The sequence below is a fragment of the Engystomops pustulosus genome, chromosome 3, assembly GCF_040894005.1.
Source record: "Engystomops pustulosus chromosome 3, aEngPut4.maternal, whole genome shotgun sequence".
In the NCBI taxonomy this organism is placed as follows: Eukaryota; Metazoa; Chordata; class Amphibia; order Anura; family Leptodactylidae; genus Engystomops; species Engystomops pustulosus.
Genome location: NC_092413.1, coordinates 95,313,892 through 95,333,601, shown reverse-complemented (window position 1 = coordinate 95,333,601; position 19,710 = coordinate 95,313,892). Strand labels below are relative to the sequence as shown.

At 40.2% G+C, this 19,710-nt stretch overlaps 2 protein-coding genes across 2 annotated transcripts; both read left to right on the top strand.

Moving 5' to 3' along the window:
* The first annotated feature begins 602 nt into the window (after positions 1-602).
* LOC140120513 (trace amine-associated receptor 4-like) lies at positions 603-1,595 on the top strand. The gene has a single exon (XM_072139530.1). The coding sequence runs from the start codon at positions 609-611 to the stop codon at positions 1,593-1,595; it is 987 nt and encodes a 328-aa protein (XP_071995631.1). The 5' UTR covers positions 603-608.
* An 8,451-nt stretch (positions 1,596-10,046) lies between these two features.
* On the top strand, positions 10,047-11,033 carry LOC140122859 (trace amine-associated receptor 4-like). Its single transcript, XM_072144104.1, has one exon. The coding sequence runs from the start codon at positions 10,053-10,055 to the stop codon at positions 11,031-11,033; it is 981 nt and encodes a 326-aa protein (XP_072000205.1). The 5' UTR covers positions 10,047-10,052.
* Positions 11,034-19,710: the final 8,677 nt, after the last annotated feature.

The window sequence follows — 19,710 nt, the reverse complement described above, 5'->3', positions numbered from 1 at the left end:
AACTGTAGACAGCACTGTTTCGAGCTGATTGGGTCTCTTTAGTATAGCGTAGGGAACTGGTTTGGCTGGGTGAGAGGCATGTGAATAGGACCAAACCAGTTCCCTACACTGTACTGAGGACTCCGTATCTGCCCGAAACAGTGCTGTCTACAGTTTGGAGTCTGTTCCTTCTGGAATAGATATACTGGTTTGGTTTTAATCCCGCATCATGTCATAAGGCCTTGTGATGCTTGATGTCAAGGGAGCTGCCTTTCAATGAACTAAAAGTCATGGTTTTCCTTATCCTATCCTGGAAAACTTTGTATATTTTCCCAGAATCCGCCTAGTGGAGCATCCATGGCTATAAGACTCCACACGTCTACATGGTGGCCTTAATTAGCTGTCTCCATAAGGAGATCTCTTACTTCCCAACTCTAGATTAGCATGTCAGCATGCAAAAATAGTCTTAATTGATGAATGATTAATTCTAAAATAGCAAGTACTGTACTAATACCTGCTTATTTTTTGTTTCATTTTTTACAGGGATTTCGATTAGACATTAATAATACAACATTATGAGTAGCCTTGATTTCCATAATGCACAAAACTATGAAGGATGTATTGATGGTATGAACCTATCATGTCCAAGGACTGTCAGACCTTTGCTCACTGCTCTATCCATGTACACTGTCATATATGGAGCTATAATCCTTACAATTGTGGGAAACATCTTGGTCATCATCTCAGTTTCTCATTTCAGACAGCTTCACACTCCAACTAATTTTCTCATTTTGTCATTGGCCACTGCAGATTTCCTCCTAGGACTTACAGTAATGCCGTACAGTATGATGAGGTCCATCACTGCCTGTTGGTATTTTGGAGACCTGTTCTGTAAACTCCACAGCTGCATTGATATGACATTGTGCACCTCCTCCATATTTCATCTATTCTTCATTTCTGTTGATCGGTACTATGCAATATGTCAACCTCTTCATTACAACAGGAAAATAACAATACATGTCATACAGATATATATATTAGTCAGCTGGTCTGTTCCATGTTTATACTCTTTTAGTCTTGTTTTCTCAAATTTAAATGTGGAAGGTTTAGAGGAGCAAGAAATACTCGTATATTGTATTGGGTCTTGTTCTCTTGTCTTCAACAAAATATGGAGTATAATTACTACATTGTTGTGTTTCTTTATTCCAGGGACCTTCATGATTGGAATTTACATACACATTTTCTCAGTTGCAAAGAAACAAGTCAGGTTCATTAATACGATTCCCAATTCTATATCTCAGAAGAAAAGTAGTAAAAAGAAAATGTTTGTAAATGCAGAAAACAAAGCAGCAAGGACTCTGAGCTTAGTTATGGGGGTGTTTATTTTGTGCTGGTTGCCCTTTTTTACTCTTACTGTAACTGACCCATTCCTCAATTTTTTGCTATCTGATGATGTATACAATACTGTTTTGTGGCTTGGTTATTTCAATTCTGCATTTAATCCTATTATCTATGGTTTATTCTACCCTTGGTTTAAAAAATCTTTCAATTTAATAATTACTGGTAATATATTGCATTTAGGTTCTGCTTCTTACAATCTACTAAGCAACATCTAATTAGTTTTTCTTTTTAGTTAGTCTGCATAGGTAGAAATTTGTATAAAAGTTTTCTCAGATTTTCCTTACGAAAATGAAGAAAAGCTGCAGGTTTCTAGCAAGTCTTAGGCTACATTCACACGAACGTATGGAGGACTTATATACGGCCGACGTATATACGGCCAATATACGTCCCCCATACACTCCTATGGGCGCACGGCACCCTACGGGAGCGGTACGGTGCAGCACACGTGCGCCACAGGTTGCTATGGAGAGGGGCGGGGGTGAGCTGCGCTCACCTCCTCCTCCTCTCCCCGTACACTGCCGTTGCCCGCTACGGTACGGTACGGGCGGGCAACGGCAGTGTGAATATAGCCTAAGTTTGGTAGTGAGTGTTTTTTGCTGATGTGACAAAAAAATTATATATGTTCACGTTATAGGTCTGTGACAAAACTTCTCTAACCCACTAGCTAGTCCCTGTACAGTACTTTCCAAGTGGTGAATTGTCTAATGATCAAGATATTGATCTTGTTATGTATCAAAAGTGCTATGGACTCTCGGGATAGGGATGTAATATTGGTAATATTACATCCCTATCCTGAGAGTCCATACCACTTTTATAAGGCCAAAATTGGATGGGCTTCATGTGGAATGTGCCAATTGTGCACCAATCCATAAAAAGGATGCCCTGGAGTTGGAGAAGGTACAACGAAGACCCACAAAAATGATAAGGGGTATGGAGGGTCACAGTTATGAGGAAAGACAAGTTAAAACAACTAGATTTATTTAGTCTGGAAAAGAGACGACTAAGAGGGGACATGATTAATTTATATAGGTATATGAATGGTCCATACAAAAAAATGTTGGAAAGCTTTTTCAGGTTAAATCAAATCTACACAGAGTCAAAATGCGTATGTTGGATTGGTTGCGTTAATACATATAGTATTCAATAAATGCATTGATATATTTGCTGGGTATTCATTACTGGCATGGATGTTATAATAGTACCTATTAGGTGATGCAGAGAGGTAAAATGGAACTAGTAGGATCATTTATTCTAATATGAACATTCAAGAATCTGGACATAGTTCCCACTTCCAAGTTTTTGTATTCACTTTTTGGTATGAGTATTTTAACTTAATAAAAATTGAGAGAAATATTTGAATGTGTATGGCTCTTAAAAAAAGGGGTGTACAACCTCAGAATTATGAAGAGCTTCCAGAAGTTCTGGGGTGGCACTTACACACCACAATTAAACTCTATTCCAGTACCACACTGGTGTAGGTTTCTGTTATAGCCTGGGGCAAATGTCCTTGCCAACACACTCTTTTTACTATAAATCCACATGATTCCAGTCCATCCCTCCCTAACGCAGCCAACACTTTATAATCCTAAAACCCCCAACGCTGCTACAATCACTGAAAACCATAATGAAGATATAATACATACAGCATGTGCGATATACATACATTCAATTTCTGTTGTTTCTACTTTATTTCTCAGAAGTGTTTTTCTCATCTTCATGTGACCCCAGTTACGTTGTTTTCAGCAGATGTTAAGAGATAGCCATCCCACATTGCCATCAAGTCACTTTTTTTTTACTATTTCCACCCTACAGATGTGTAAAAATGTGTTAGATTGTATCTGGAAAAATATGCAAAGTTTTCCAGGATGAGATAAAGAAAACCAAGCCTCTTTCAGCTACCTTGTAAGGCAGCTCCCCTGACATCAAGCATGTGCAACTTCCCTGCCAATGCAAGGCAGTAGAGTTGTTGCGAATAAGCCCCTAATATGTGGTTTCCCGTAATAGAGAGTCTGATCAGCTCCCCTGCAGGTCACTACACATATACTCAGGTAATTGTGTAGCGGTAGATTCTGCCTGGATAGGCAAGGATTACAGCAATGTTATATTATCATCCTATGATGTTCCACTATTGTAAATGGAGTGTGATTGGAGAAGGAGACCACCTGACTAGGGAGTAACTAAACCCTTCGTCAGGGGAGGAGTTAAGTCTGTCAGAGCTCAGAGAGAGTTCCAGAAACTTCAGAGGGAGCAGATCTCTCAGGCCCAGCTCTCACCATAGGAGAAGCTACTAGGCCTCAGCTCAGCTATTACAGACAGAGTGACGCAGGACAAACAGGACAAAGCTGCAGCTTCCAGGATTGGACACAGCTACATCTCAGCCTGCCCCTGCATCCAGGCTGGTGACACAACTCCTGAGGTTCCTCTCCAAAATCATTCCAGTACTGCACTTGTACAGAATCGTTTGGTGTGTTGTTACTTTTGGTTGAATAAAGAACTGTAAGTTACTTTTATGCACAATATTGCCTACGTCTGGTCCCTGCTACAGCTGCATCACCACCAAGGGCGCCCCATCTATCTACCAGGGACACATACTACAGACTCTAAGGGCTGCCCCAGGGAGAACCAGTACCACAGCCTCTCCCTCCATATCATTTCTTGCCAACACCACCTGCTGGAGACCTGCAAGGCTGTAGGACAGCCCTCCGGTCCCCATACCAAGCAACGTGACACTAGCGTGCCTAGGCCGCAACCGCCAGCCACTCCGGTATTCTGGGCCCCGGCTGCCTCCAGGCCCCAAGAGAAGGCTAGGCCCCAGTGGGGGATGTTGCACATGACTTACAAGAGGCCTTATGACATTATGCGGGATTAAAACCAAACCAGTATATCTATTCCAGAAGGAACAGACCCCCAACTGTAGACAGCACTGTTTTGACCTGGGTCTCCTCAGTACAGCGTATGGAACTGATTTGGCTGGCCAAGAGGCTTGTGACTGGAGTTGAGAAGTAAGAGTTCTCCTTACGGAGACTGCCAATTAAGGCCACCATGTAGGCGTGTGGAGTCTTATAGCCATGGATGCTCCACTAGGGGGATTCTGGGAAAATATGCAAAGTTTTCCATGATGGGATAAGGAAAACCTCTCGCCAAGCCAAACCAGTTCCCTAAAGTACTGAGAAGACCCAATCAGGTCGAAACAGTGCTGTCTACAGTTGGGAGTCTGTTCCTTCTGGAATAGATATACTGGTTTGGTTTTAATACCGCATCATGTCATAAGGCCTCGTGAAGTTCATGCTTGATGTCAACGGAGCTACCTTACAAGGTAGCTGAAAGAGGCATGGTTTGCCTATACTTCATCATGATCTATACCAGTGATGGCGAACCTTTTAGAGACCGAGTGCCCAAACTACAACAAAGACCCAATTATTTATCGCAAAGTGCCAACACAGAAATTTCATTTGTGATTTATACTCCCTTCTCTGTCACAGTTTTTATTGATACCAGCACCTGGGGACACCAATAAAGCATAAAATAGTCCCAGGTACAGCTGTCACTTTAAAATAGCTCTGTGCACAGTAAGTCCTGGACTGTCTGGGACTGCAGGAAGATACCTGGAGTCATCTCTGGTGATGGCCTGAGTGCCCACAGAAAGAGCTCCGAGTGCCACCTCTGGCACCAGTGCCATAGGTTAGCCATCACTGATCTATACCATTCATCTTTCACCATTGTAGAGTTCCTTACCTGCAGCACTTAGATTTTTTTTTTATCTTATATCAACTGCAAAATAATAACTGTTATTTTAGTTCTCCATACGCACAATATTCCACAATATTTTATTACTATAATATGTCTTTCCTTGTGCTCTGTAGCTGCTACATTTTCAGAAGTCTTTCTTCTATATTTACTTAAATTAAAATAGTTAGAAAACTGAACTAAACTTATGGAGGAAAAAAATACAAATATAGTTTATAATTTCAAAGTATACAATTGATTGAGGGAACTGTGAATGCCATGCACTGTGACGTTGGCTGTAGGGCAGTATCAACATGATATTGGCTCTAAATAAACCATGATGAACACTGCCTTTCTAAAGAAACTGATCTACAGATCTCAACCCTATTGCGCATGCTGTGGGGCATCCTTAAATGGAAGGTGGGTGAGTGCTTCCATCCACTAGCTCCACAATGACATCATGGAGTACACGAAGAGGATTCCAGGGGCTGTAACCTGTGAAGCTCTGCAACTCCATGCCATGAGACTTAAAGGGATTGTCCACTTTCAGCAAATATTTGATATGGATTGTGTAAGGAAAAGTTATCCAATTTTCCAATATACTTTATTTATCAATTCCTCACGGTTTTCTAGATCTCTGCTTGCTGTCCTGCTATAGAAAACTTCTTTGTTTACTTCCAGAGGATAGAAATCTGTCCATGTGATGTGATAGACACGCAGGTGAACGAGCAGTTATTATCACAGAGAGTAATCGGAGCTGTGTGACTTTTTCGTGCACCCGTGTGTCCATCACATCACATGGACAGATTTCTATCCACTGGAAGTAAAAATAGAAGCTTTTATAGCAGGACAGCAAACAGAGATCTAGAAAACCATGATGAATTAATACAGAAAGTATGTTGAAAAATTGGATAACTTTTCCTTACACAACCCATATCAAATATTTGCTGAAAGTGGACAACCCCTTTAAGGTAATACAGAAAAATAATGGTGGCCACACAAAATATTGACACTTTGGGTACTCACTTTTGTTGCACATGGTTTAGATATTATGGCTGTGGTTTGAGTTAATTTGAGGGAACACAAATTTTACACTATTAATCCATCTGTACACTAGTGTTGTCCCATGAAAATATGAGTGGGCATCATAGTAAATTATGAGTGGCAGCATAGGAAATAATTATGAGGGACAGCATAGGAACTAATTAATTGTGAGGGGCAGCATAGGAAATAATTATGAGTGGCAGCATAGGAAATAATTATGAGGGGCAGCATAGGAAATGATTAGTTATGAGGGGCAGCATAGGAAATAATTAATTATGAGGGGCAGCGTAGAAAATAATTAATTATGAGGGGCAGCGTAGAAAATAATTAATTATGAGGGGCAGCATAGAAAATAATTAATTATGAGGGGCAGCATAGGAAATAATTAATTATAAGGGTCAGCATAGGAAATAATTAATTATAAGGGTCAGCATAGGAAATAATTAATTATAAGGGGCAGCATAGGAAATAATTAATTACAAGGGGCAGCATAGGAAATAATTAATTACAAGGGGCAGCATAGGAAATAATTAATTATAAGGGTCAGCATAGGAAATAATTAATTATAAGGGGCAGCATAGGAAATAATTAATTATGAGGGGCCGTCTAATAATTAATGGGGGGAGGGCAGCATATTTAATAATTAATTGACCCAATTAATTCATTAATTTGGCCAATAAATAAAATAGTTCACAAAGGGGTGCAGTATATTAAATAATTAATTGAGAGGGCCCAGTGTATTATGGATGCGGTCGCATGTACCGCTAGCGCTGTGTTTTCAAGGAATTTCTTATATTTTTTTTATTTTTAAACTTCAGTCCGGCCCTCCAACGGTCTGAGAGGGACAGTGACCGGCCCCCTATGTAAAAAGTTTGGGGACCCCTGTTCTAGATAGACTAGAAAAGACATTTATGACAGTGTTGATCCAGATTAATGCTATGTAAGGTTTTTTTTTCTTCCCCCTATCTAAGTGCATATGGAGTGGTAAGTTGGTTAGGGTAAATACGTTAAAAACTAGTTTTTTTTTGTCACAAATCTTATATATGGATTGATTTTACTAATAAACATATCAGTTATTATTGTGCCAAGGTGATAAATCTTTTTCTGTAAAATGTTAGTAAATCTTCATATGCTGCAATTTCCTATCTAGTTTTTGTGTAATTATGGTATAGATGATGTGAATAATACAGTGTGAACTAGAGCAGCCAATATTGTGGTTAGAATGATTTTGCTGCAATGGAAATATTTTTTGAAAGTTATTTCGTTCAACCAGAATCTTGCCCTGATTTATCTGCCTTAGTCAGCAGCTGTAAAATGTTCCCTCATGAAGTCATTGTGTGGTCTACTGGGAAAACCTGCCTATATAAACCATGGCTGACCCTACCAGATCTGAAGCAACAGATGACTTCTTCCTGAAAAGAGCTGAATAAAATTTGTGACCTAAAAGAGGTAATTTTACTTGTTAGATTAATGATATTACACAGTCATGGTAATGTTTTTTTCTTCCTGTTCCTTCTTCCTATGAAGAGACTGTACCTAGAAATATATTGTTCATTGATATCTTTGAATTGGTCTAACTTTCTTCTATGAGTATAACCAGAAACATAACAATAGCTGAGGAAATGTCACAATTATAATCTGCCAGTGTGTGTAACATTCTTTTAAAGTTAACCATGTTTTAATAATTTTTTTAAGTTATGCAAATACCGGAAACACATCTCTTAATGCTTTATTAACCGTTTCTGTATCTCCATTGATCAAAGGTAGATCAGTCACAAGTTAAACGTGAATTGAAGTTATATGAAACACAAGAATATCAGTCTACATCATTTTTAATAAACTTTAAAATTGTGTAAAGGCAGTTTATTTAATCTATAAAGGTCCATAGTTATGAGACACATATGATCATAATATTTCTTGGAAAAGGTTAAAGATCTGTGATATCTAGAGTATCTTAAACATCTTCAGCTTTTTGAAGGGTCTCAGATTTTGTGCCAAAACATCCCCAAAGCATAATTCTTTTGATGATTTACAGTGTTGCTTAGCACCAAACATACCAAAACACTAAAAAGTTCAACCTTGGTCCCATCAGATGAGACAGATAAAGTTTTGGCTATATACACAATAGCTAGTCTTGGAAGTTTTTCTTTATAAGCCTTCCATCGTCCCGCTCTACAACATATCCAAGACATATAAAGAATACAGGAAATTGTCGTCACATGCACTACACAGCCAGTGTAGTCCTCTTGGTAGCCCCTAGCATAATTCTGGTCTGCTTATTTTTTAAGGACATCCAGTTCTTTGTAATGTCACTGTTGTATAAAATTGTATCCCCTTCTTGATGACCGTTTGATTGTGTTCTTTGGTATATCTAATATCTTGGAACACCTTTGTACCCAAACTTTATACGGGGTGAATCAGAATCACTTTAAATGCTGTTAGTTCTGTACTGGCTACTAATTTACATTAGCTTAAAGAAGGCCTGTCACCAGACTTTGACCACCCTGAATAACAATGCCTGCTGATAAAGGGTTACAAGTCCTCCCAATATCAACTAAGCTGCCAGTGGGGCTCTGTACCATGACTACAGATGTTTTCTGATATGCAAATGAGCTTTTGTGACTCATGTCTAGTGTTTGTGGCTCTCTCAAGCTGGCAGTGAACCACGCCCCATTGTTCTGACTGACAGCTCTGTGTCTCTTCAAATCACTGCCCTGCTTCCATGTACTTAGGGACTGACTGCCAATATTAAACTACAGACATATAAAGCTCTATGTGCAGATGGGAAATACTGTGTCGATTTTTTTACACGTGCCTTGTGTTACATTCATGACATGTGAACAGTGACATCGTCGCAGGTCCTTTGGCCTTCCTTCCTGTGATACTAACAGCTCGTGCATCTGTGTGACATCACATGATCATGGACAGATTTCTATCCAATGGAAGTAAGCATAGACACTTTCTATAGAATGACTGCAAAAAGAGGAGGCATGAATACAGAAAGTATTTTGGAAAATGATATTTCTTGCACAACCCATATCCATTATTTGATGAAAGTGGACATTCCCTTTAATTGTGATTGGCCTACTCTGAACACAATTATAAGAGAGCTCCTGGGAGATTTGTGATTTATTTTGTAGACTTGAAGTCATATAACATCCAACAAAACAATTGAAACAGTTGCCTTTCTAGCTTAAATTAACATTAATTTGTATGATTCTACAATAAGAGATTTGGCAATCTCTTAATTTATTAGTAATTTTTATTTGCCATGTTGATCTTACAACACTAGTGAAGATGCTTGCCAATGTTTAATATCCAAATGGAATTCTTCCAATCTTGCATCTCCCAATCTGTTAACATATATTATAGTATTTGGTGATTAAACTGTGATTTATGATGAATGTGGTAGCATTTTTATACTTGAGCTGTTTAACTCCCCAATTTTTACTCTAGACTGGTTGTTCGGTAGAGTACACTTGAAGCCTGAGATGACCCTGATGAGTTGTCCTTGGAATGAGCTTCGGCATGAGCCTACTGGAACATTCCACCTTAGCAGACAGCTTTTCAACACAATAAAAATACAGTTTATAATGAATACTTACAAATGTGTTTTTAGTTAATCACTTTACAACCAAAAGAAGCATGCTATGCTATATGTACAGTTCTATGCATGTGTGTGAGTATTGTGTCTATAGTAGATTACATTGGCTTTCATGATATGATATGATTTTAAATAAAAAGTGACATGTAATTATATTATTGCCCCTATGATGGATTTAAAGTTTAACTATTTTTTTCCTCTACAGGGGGTTACCTGTGATAATAAAGATGACACAATGAGTAGACTTGATATCCATAACACGCAAATAAATGAAGGATTGAATAAATGTATTGATGGGATGAACCTATCGTGCCCTAGGACTGTCAGACCTTTGCTCACTGTTCTATCCATGTACACTGTCATATATGGAGCTATCATCCTTACAATTGTGGGAAACCTCTTGGTCATCATCTCAGTTTCTCATTTCAGACAGCTTCACACTCCAACTAATTTTCTCATTTTGTCATTGGCCACTTCAGATTTCCTCCTTGGACTCACAGTAATGCCGTACAGTATGATGAGGTCCATCACTGCCTGTTGGTATTTTGGAGACCTGTTCTGTAAACTCCACAGCTGCATTGATATGACATTGTGCACCTCCTCCATATTTCATCTATTCTTCATTTCTGTTGATCGGTACTATGCAATATGTCAACCTCTTCATTACAACAGGAAAATAACAATACATCTCATACAGATATATATATTAGTCAGCTGGTCTGTTCCATGTTTATACTCTTTTAGTCTTGTTTTCTCAAATCTAAACATGGAAGGTTTAGAGGAGATGGATATACTAGACCATTGTATTGGGTCTTGTTCTCTTGTCTTCAACAAAATATGGGGTATAGTCTCTTCGTTGTTCTCTTTCTTTATTCCAGGGACCTTCATGATTGGAATTTACATACACATTTTCTCAGTTGCAAATAAACAAGTCAGATTCATTAATTCGATTCCCAATTCTATATCTCAGAAGAATAGTAGTAAAAAGAAAATGTTTGTAAATGCAGAAAAAAAAGCAGCAAGGACTCTGAGCTTAGTTATGGGGGTGTTTATTTTGTGCTGGTTGCCCTTTTTTACTCTCATTATAGCTGAACCCTATCTTAACTTTTTACTATCTGATGATGTATACAATACTGTTTTGTGGCTTGGTTATTTTAATTCCGCATGTAATCCTGTTATTTATGGTTTATTTTACCCTTGGTTTAAAAAATCTTTCCATTTGATACTTACTGGTAAAATATTCCAATCAGATTCTGCTTCTTTTAATATATCAGCATGATAAGGTGCAAACATAATTTTTCATGTCTGGTTTTAGGCTTGAATGAAATCTACCATCAAAATCCATCATGATAAACCAGGGACTCTTACTCATATATGCAGGCACCGTGACTGTGGTAATTTTGTATCTCCTTCCATCAAAATTTACTTTTAAAATAATGCTAATGAGCCAGAAGGGCATAAGAAGCTAAAAGAAGAGGAGCAAATCCTACTAAAGGGGCACACACAAGTATGTCAGTGTGCTTGGTTTACAATACTTGTTCCTGGTGGTAGATGTCCTATAAAGATCAATAGCTGTTCCTATAATCTCAGTAAGAGTGAGCACTGATCCCACATACTGTAACAGCCTGTAAATCTGCAGCACGGAGTGTCTCTGATAACATGCAAATAGCTTTTCAGTAGGAGCAATATAGGAAGACTACCACAGTCACAGTGCATGGATCTATGAGTAAGTCCCCTTGTTTATTGATGGTTACTTTCTGGTAGATTTTCTTTGAAACACATATCATGGTGAATGTATGGTGTGGGTTTAGAAGGCTCTTTCACTACAGCTACCAACTTCAACTGTTCACTTCCAGCAATAGGTGTTAGTCCACTGATTCTGTCCCCATGGAACTTTTATTAGCTATTAAGGCATATACTATATAATAAATAATATACATTCACAAGTATAATATGGAGAAATAAATAACAATAAGTAAGAAATAATAATAATAAGTAAGTAAAGAAAACCATTTGCTCAGGTGTCCGATGTATTTTGGACTATTTTTCACATATAATACGTTGAAATGTCAACATGGAATAGTGAAACCATTTTAACCATTTATTTTGGAAACTTATTTGCAAACGTAAAAAAAATTAAATAGATTGATTATTATTTATTATAGATTTTTACATTTGTATACTACTTACTCCAAATAAACTGGGGAAAAATACTTTTCTAAAAATATAACAATAATAAAAGTATTATATAATAAAATAAATGCTTTGAGGTATTAAAGGTCTTGTTCAGGTTGTTTCCAGTGTCTCCTGCCAAATTTTCACATGTGAAAAAGTCGCTGGGTGCTGCAGGGCCTGGCGTGGAATAAGCACCCTGCCGATACATCAAGAGGCTAAAGCCTGTATCGTGCTGCGAAAATGCAACGGTGGAGCTATCATATCCCCCATACAACCTTTTCTGGCAAATTGCTGTAGTTTCCCCAAATGTATTTAGGACCATTTTTAAGGGATCATTTATGTGTATATATGTGTGTTTAAGCATTATATAAATAAAAATTCATAATTTTTTATCCTTGATGTTAAATTCCCTTTATTTATAAGGTGAACATGATTGAGTAAGAGATATAAAAAGCAAGACAGGATTTCATTTGGTTTTGTGGAAAAATAGATTAGGGTTTAGCATGTTACTTGTCACCTACCATCAGATGCACCTTAATAGGTAGATTTCTGATGGCAGGTTTGGCCTTCTTACTGCTGCCTGTGTAATGCTTATGCAGGCCACAGACAGACGCTGCAGCACTATGGTTGTAACATCACATAGAGCCTCTGTATACATACAGAGACTGGTGGTGACTGGAGGCACATCTCTGGAAGAGAGTGCAGGATAGAGATATGTATACCTTCTTTCTTGTTCACAGCCTTCCTACCTCTCTTTAAAACATTTGGGGTCCTCCAATCCCTATGCATCAAAGAGTTAAATAGCCTGTGATTTAAAAAAGTTTTCCAATTTAAGTTTTTCCTTGCAGTCTGGTACTTCTGGTCATTCAGCCAACTGCAATTGCATCCAGATGGTCAGGACAGCAGAAACTGCTGTGTACAGTAAAAGACCAACAGAGGTTTGTCCCCTGCTGTTTATGTGGCATGCATTCTGCATTGTCCCCAGACTCGGACTGGCCCGCCGGAGGACCGGTGCATCCTCCGGTGGGCCCTGGTACCTCTGCTACAGCAGGGGCCTCCATCCCCATCGGAGGCCCCTGCCAGTGAAAGCATTGGTAATCGATGCGGCCATAAGCGCCCGCTCGAGTCCAATTGCTGCTGTTACACAGCGGTCTGCCATTGACCCTGTGCGTGCGACGCGGCTGGGAACTTTCCCCAGCGCGCATCGCACTGCGACCCCTGATGCGCGGCAGCGTGAGGATGCAGTCGCGCTGCCGCGCGTCTTGTTCAGTGTACAGTCCCAGCGTAGCGGAGAAAAGCAGAGGAGACAGGACGCAGGAGCGCTGCTATAGGTAAGTGAGTTTTATTATTTTTTTAGCTATTCACAGTCCGGAACAGAAATAATTATTATGGGGCTTTTCAAAATGTGCCAATATGTGCGGCCTTTATATGATGACTAAAAATTACAAGAGGGGCGCTACTAAATATATAATAAGGATGGCAGGACTGTATATAAACTAGTAAAGGGTCAGAAGAAGACTATATGAAATGAGGGAGGTCGTTACAGGGCGATATATACTAAGGGGGGCACTACAGTACTATAAATTATAGGGGAAACCATTGCAGGATTGTTTATATTAAGGAGGAACATATATAATAGTCCATATATAAAGGATAGGAGTAGTAGTGCTGTGCCCATATCTACAGGATAGGAGTAGTAGTACTGTGTTGTGCCAATATATACAGGATAGGAGTAGTAGTACTGAGCTGTGCCCATATATATAGAATAGGAGTAGTAGTACTGTGCTGTGCCTATATTACAGGATAGGAGTAGTAGTACTGAGCTGTGCCCATATATACAAGATAGGAGTAGTAGTACTGTGCTGTGTCCATATATACAGGATAGGAGAAGTAGTACTGTGCTGTGTCAATATTTACTGGATAGGAGTAGTAGTACTGTGCTGTGTCCATATATACAGGATAGGAGTAGAAGTACTGTGCTGTGTCCATGTATACAGGATCGGAGTAAAATTACTGTGCTGTGTCAATATTTACTGGATAGGAGTAGTAGTATAGTGCTGTGTCCATACAAACAGGATAGGAGTAGTAGTACTGTGCTGTGCCCATACCTATAGGATAGGAGTAGTAGTACTGTGCTTTGCCCATACCTATAGGATAGGAGTAGTAGTACTGTGCTGTGCCCATACCTATAGGATAGGAGTAGTAGTACTGTGCTGTGCCCATACCTATAGGATAGGAGTAGTAGTACTGTGATGTGTCCATATATAGAGAATAGGGGTGGTAGTTCTGTGCTGTATCCATACATACAGGATAGGAGTAGTAGTATTGTGCTGTGCCCATACCTATAGGATAGGAGTAGTAGTACTGTACTGTGCTGTGCTCATATATACAGGATAGGAGTAGTAGTACTGTGCTGTGCCCATATATACAGGATAGGAGTAGTAGTACTGTGCTGTGCCCATATATACAGGATAGGAGTAGTAGTACTGTGCTGTGCCCATATATACAGGATAGGAGTAGTAGTACTGTGCTGGTCTCATATATACAGGATAGGAGTAGTAGTACTGTGCTGGTCTCATATATACAGGATAGGAGTAGTAGTAGCACTGTGCTGTGCCCATATGTACAGGATAGGAATAGTAGTATGTACTGTACCAATATATACAGGATAGGAGTACTAGTAGTGTACTGTACTGATATTAACAGGATAGGAGTATTAGTACTGTGCTGGTCTCATATATACAGGATAGGAGTAGTAGTAGTCTACTATAATGATATATACGGGATAGGGGCAGTAGTACTGTGATGGTCCCATATATACACAATAGGAGTATTACAATTATTAGGACTTTTATATAAAATATTTCAAGAAGAACACAATAGAAGAAGAATAACTAAGGAGAGCATTATATAAAACATAATAAGTAGGAGCCCTATAAGACTGTATAAAATATTAATTGGAAATGATATATTATGTCATTATTTATGGGAGTGATGTCCAATTTAATTTATTAGGTGTACAGTATTAATTACTCAAGGGCTATAGTGTGTATTGTAATATACTGAGAAGTTGCAATGTAATATTTGATTTATGGAGAGCGGGCAGTATGGTTTTGTTATGGGGGTATATTTGATATTTGTGGGGGGCACCGTGTGGTCAGTTGTGTTGTGATGGGTAAATATCATTTAGGAACACAGTTGTTATCCAGGTGACTTTATATTGTAGTGACTGTGATACTTTTAGTTGCACAGTGTGGAGATGTTCCATACGGAGCTGAAGATATCTGAAGATAAGTAAAAACAGGGTGAAGTTGTCCTGCAGTTCAGTACCCAAAGAAGATGTGTGACATGTGAGGTAATGAATCCCACTTCTTAGTCTAATGACTGTAATTACTGACTAACTATCTAGACTATTTCCTTAGTGTCAGTGCCTAGTCTCCTTTATGTGGTGCAGCGAGGATACGGGAAAGATGAAGGGTTATTCTTATTGGTAGGTTAGTGCTGAGCACTGACGATCACATCCCTAATGTTTATGTCTTGGCATAAATTCATCAATGCAGCCACTGTTAACTCCTGTGAAATATGGAATATTTCCAGGTAGCAGTATGGTGGGCCCCCAGGATAAATTTCTCTGGTGGGCCCCAAGCACCCCAGTCCGACCCTGATTGTCCCTATTGGAATAAAAAAGACTTACGGTTAGTTTATTGTATAAAGTGGAAAACAGTTAATGATTGCAGATCTGGGCCTTGTGTAGTGAAATATTATATGTAGAAAACTTGGGTTAATATAAAACAAAGTTCTTGAGTTTTTAAGTGCAGTTTGACAATAATTTACTCATTAACTAAACTGAGTAGTTACATGGTGTAGATAATAGTAATGTATGTACTTAGGTAACACATGCTACAGTGCTTCCTGCTGATAATGACTGCAGCCTGTAAGCTTCATTTATATGACACCCCACGCTGTTTGGTTACATTTCTGCTCCATTCATGACCTAGTACCAGAATCTGAACATGCACTCACACTTCTCAGGTAACCTGACCCAATGCATACAGCTCACCCCAATGGTGGCCACATGCAGTCAGTTTTATTTCCCAGAAGTCCTAGAGTCAATAAAACATGTCGGGTCGTGGACCCTATTATATTTAGATATGGTAACTTTGGTAATAATACTCAATCCTTTAAATGTCTGGTATATAGCAAATACAGCAACAAACAGGAACAAAATGTATTGGTATGACCATCACATTGCGTACAAACTGACCCCATTAAAAGCTGTTTATATACTATACACAAAATATAGAGGAATTGTAGTAGAAGTGTGTATCATATAAGACATACAATGTCTATCATGTGTCTACTGTACATCTTATATTGTCAAACTAGAAACTACCAGTAGATGACACTCTTGCGCTACCTCTTCTAATATTCTGCATATCTCTTATTTATAAATAACATCACACAATAGCATATACTCATTTTGCTGCTACAGTCATGGTATCCCCATATACTGCCATACTGTAAGATGGCAGTACAGGCAGCCCCCTACTTAAGGACACCCGACTTACAGATGACCCCTAGTTACAGACGGACCCCTCTTCCCACTGTAACCTTTGCTGAAGCTTTCTGGATGCTTTACTATAGTCCCAGACTGCAATGATTAGCTGTAAGGTGTCTGTAATAGAGATGAGCGAGCATACTTGTCCGAGCTTGAGAAAATTGCATCACGTGGTACACTTACTTGTCGATATCAGTGGTTGGCTGGCCTGATCAGGTGACCCTGGAATATAATAGCCACTCCCCGCGGTGCTCGGATCATTCTCTTTCTGGATGCCGTTAGGGATAGAGCTGCTGCTGGTCAGGGATAGTGTTAGGCAGGAGTGATTCTCAGGAGTGATTCTACAAGAACCCAACAGCCCTTGTTAGGGCTACATTAGCGTTTTTTCAAAAGTTAAAGTGACAGTCACAGCACAAAATCCTTTTGTGTGCTGTCAGAGTTGGTTAGAAACTAGCCATCTTCTGAGGTTGCTGTCTGATTTCACCGACTGTTGTGCGACATGCCCACGAGATGGAATTCCACATTAACCATGTTATCCAGAGTTTACCAGCAGTCCAGAGCGATTGTAGACTGCCAGATGTCAACTTCCACCAGAACTGCTAGTCAGGTCAGTCAGCTTCCTCAAGTCTACAATGAGGAGTGGACGTGGATGTCTGATATCTGTCAGGTGCTGAGTAACTTTGAGGAGTCAACACAGATGGTCAGTGGTGATGCCGCCATCATCAGCCTCACCATCCCGCTGCTTGGCCTGTTGAAAAACTCTCTGGTCAGCATGAAGTCGGAAGTTTTGCGCTCGTCACAAGAGACGGGGGAAGAAGATTCACTTGTTGATAGCCAAAGCACCCTCCGGTCTGTTTCTCAGCGTGTATTGGAGGAAGATGAGGAGGAAGAGGAGGAGAATGTCGGCAAGACAGAAGAGGGGACCATTGCTCAGTCCTTATTAACTGTTCAGCGTGTATGGGCAGAAGAGGAGTTGGAGGAGGAGGAGGAAATGGAGAGTCAGGCCAGTGAGTGGAGTGAATTCTTGCGCGTTGGGACTCCGGCGCATATGGCAGATTTCATGCTAGGCTGTCTATCCTGTGACCCTCGCGTTCAAAGATTTTTTTCCAGCACCGATTACTAGGTATTCACTCTCCTGGACCCACAGTATGAGCAAAATCTTTCTACTCTCATCCTTGGAGAGGAAAGGAGTGTGATAATGCATGAATACCAGCAGGCCCTGGCGCACAAGCTGAAACAGTCTTTTCCATCTGACACCGCTAGCGGCAGAGGGCGTACTTATGCGGGACAAGTAGCGAGGGAGAGTAGGCGAGCAGGCAGCTTGTTCAGCACTGGCAGGGGTACGCTTCACAAGGCCTTTGCCAGTTTTATGTCACCCCAGCAAGACACTGTCACCTGTCCCCAGTCTCGGCAGAGTAGGGCTGATCTTTACAGAAAGATGGTGAGGGAGTACGTAGCTGACCATATCATCGTCCTAAATGATCACACAGCTCCCTACAACTACTGACATCTAGCCCGAACTGGCGCTGGAGGTTCTTGCCTGCCTAGCAGTGCAGCTGGTGGCATTATCACCGATAAGCGTACACGCCTGTCGACTGACAGCGCTGACAGGCTGACACTTATCAAGATGAATCGAGCCTAGATTTCTCAGGATTTCCATTCTCTACCAGGTGAAAGAAGCTCAACCTGAATAATGTATGCACTCCTCCTCCTCATTCTCTTCCTTCTCCTCCTCTTTGTACACTAAAGCAGAGTCAACTGGCTATTTTATGCCTTATGTATTTCATTTTTCTGGAAGGCCACCTACCCGGTCCTCTGTTTGAAAAACATTTTTGGGAGTGCCACATACAGGTACTCTATCTATTTAATTTTTCTGGAGGGCCACCTACCCGGTCCTTTGTTTTAAAAATTTTTTGGCAGTGCCACATACAGGTACTCTATGTATTTAATTTTTCTGGCGGGCTACCTATCCGGTCCTCTGTTTTGAAAACTTTTTTGGACTGCCACATATAGATACTCTATTTAATTTTTCTGGCAAGCCACCTACCCGGTCCTCTGTTTTGAAAATTTTTTTCGACTGCCACATACAGGCACTATCCAAATTTAATTGTCTCCATAGCAGCCTCACTCGGTCACTCTGTCATCGCCATGCTGTTGCCCATAATTTTGGCAAAATGGTGCGATTAGGCAGCCTCAGAGGCATCAATGCATGCTGCCCCTGCTGTTTCCTGTCCATTTATGTGGTGTTTCCGTCATTTTCTGAGGTTTCCAGGTTTTTGGCCAAGCTTCCCTGTGCAGAGCCTTGGTCCCCTTGAAAAATGCTTGAGTCTCCCATTGACTTCGTTATTCGAAACGAGCACTCGAGCATCAGAAAAAGTTTGACTCGAGTAACGAGCACTCAAGCATTTTAGTGCTCGCTCATCTCTAATCTGTAATGAAGCTTTAGAACTTCAATTATAAAACATACAGTTTTGACTGTATTACAAATTCAACTTAAGAACAAACCTCCGGACCCTATCTTGCACGTAACTCGGGGACTTCCTGTAAATGGTAGGATCAATCAGATAACCTAGGGTTTAAGTACCCTAGGAGGTCTGAAATATAGAAAAAAAAAAAGTTCAATTCACCCCCATAAACAAGTTTGCAGCATTTAACCCCGTAGTAGAGAGCACCCTAAGTAGAAAATGCCACGTTTTTGCCATTTTGAAAAATATAAAAAAATCTATAAAAAGTAATAAAAAGGCTGTACAGTCCTAAAAATAGAAGCATTGAAAACGTCATCAAAAGTTGCATAAAATGACACCACCCACAGCTCTGTGCATTGAAGTATGAAAAAATTATTAGCGCAAGGAGGTTTTAATTTTTGTAAATGTTTAAAAACATTATAAAACCTACACAATTTTGGGGGGGGGCGTGGCTGGACCCTGGACCTGATGGCCGCACACTAGCAGAGCTCCGCAGCCCCGGTGCCTATTGTGCTTAAGAGGAGGGGACCTACCCTGGCCCCCAAAGTCAAAAAGACCCCCAGAAGGGGAGCGAAGCCCTCGGGACCCCAGGACGCAGGTCGGGCAGGCGAAATGCCACTTACCCGATTCTTCCTCCGCTCCACAGCCGCGATCAATGCAGGGCCGCGTGCAGTCCAGAAGCCCGACAGCTTGAAGAGGATATCGCCAAGGCCAGCGGAGGCTCCCATCATGGCCCCCACACCTGCAGCGGGGATCCG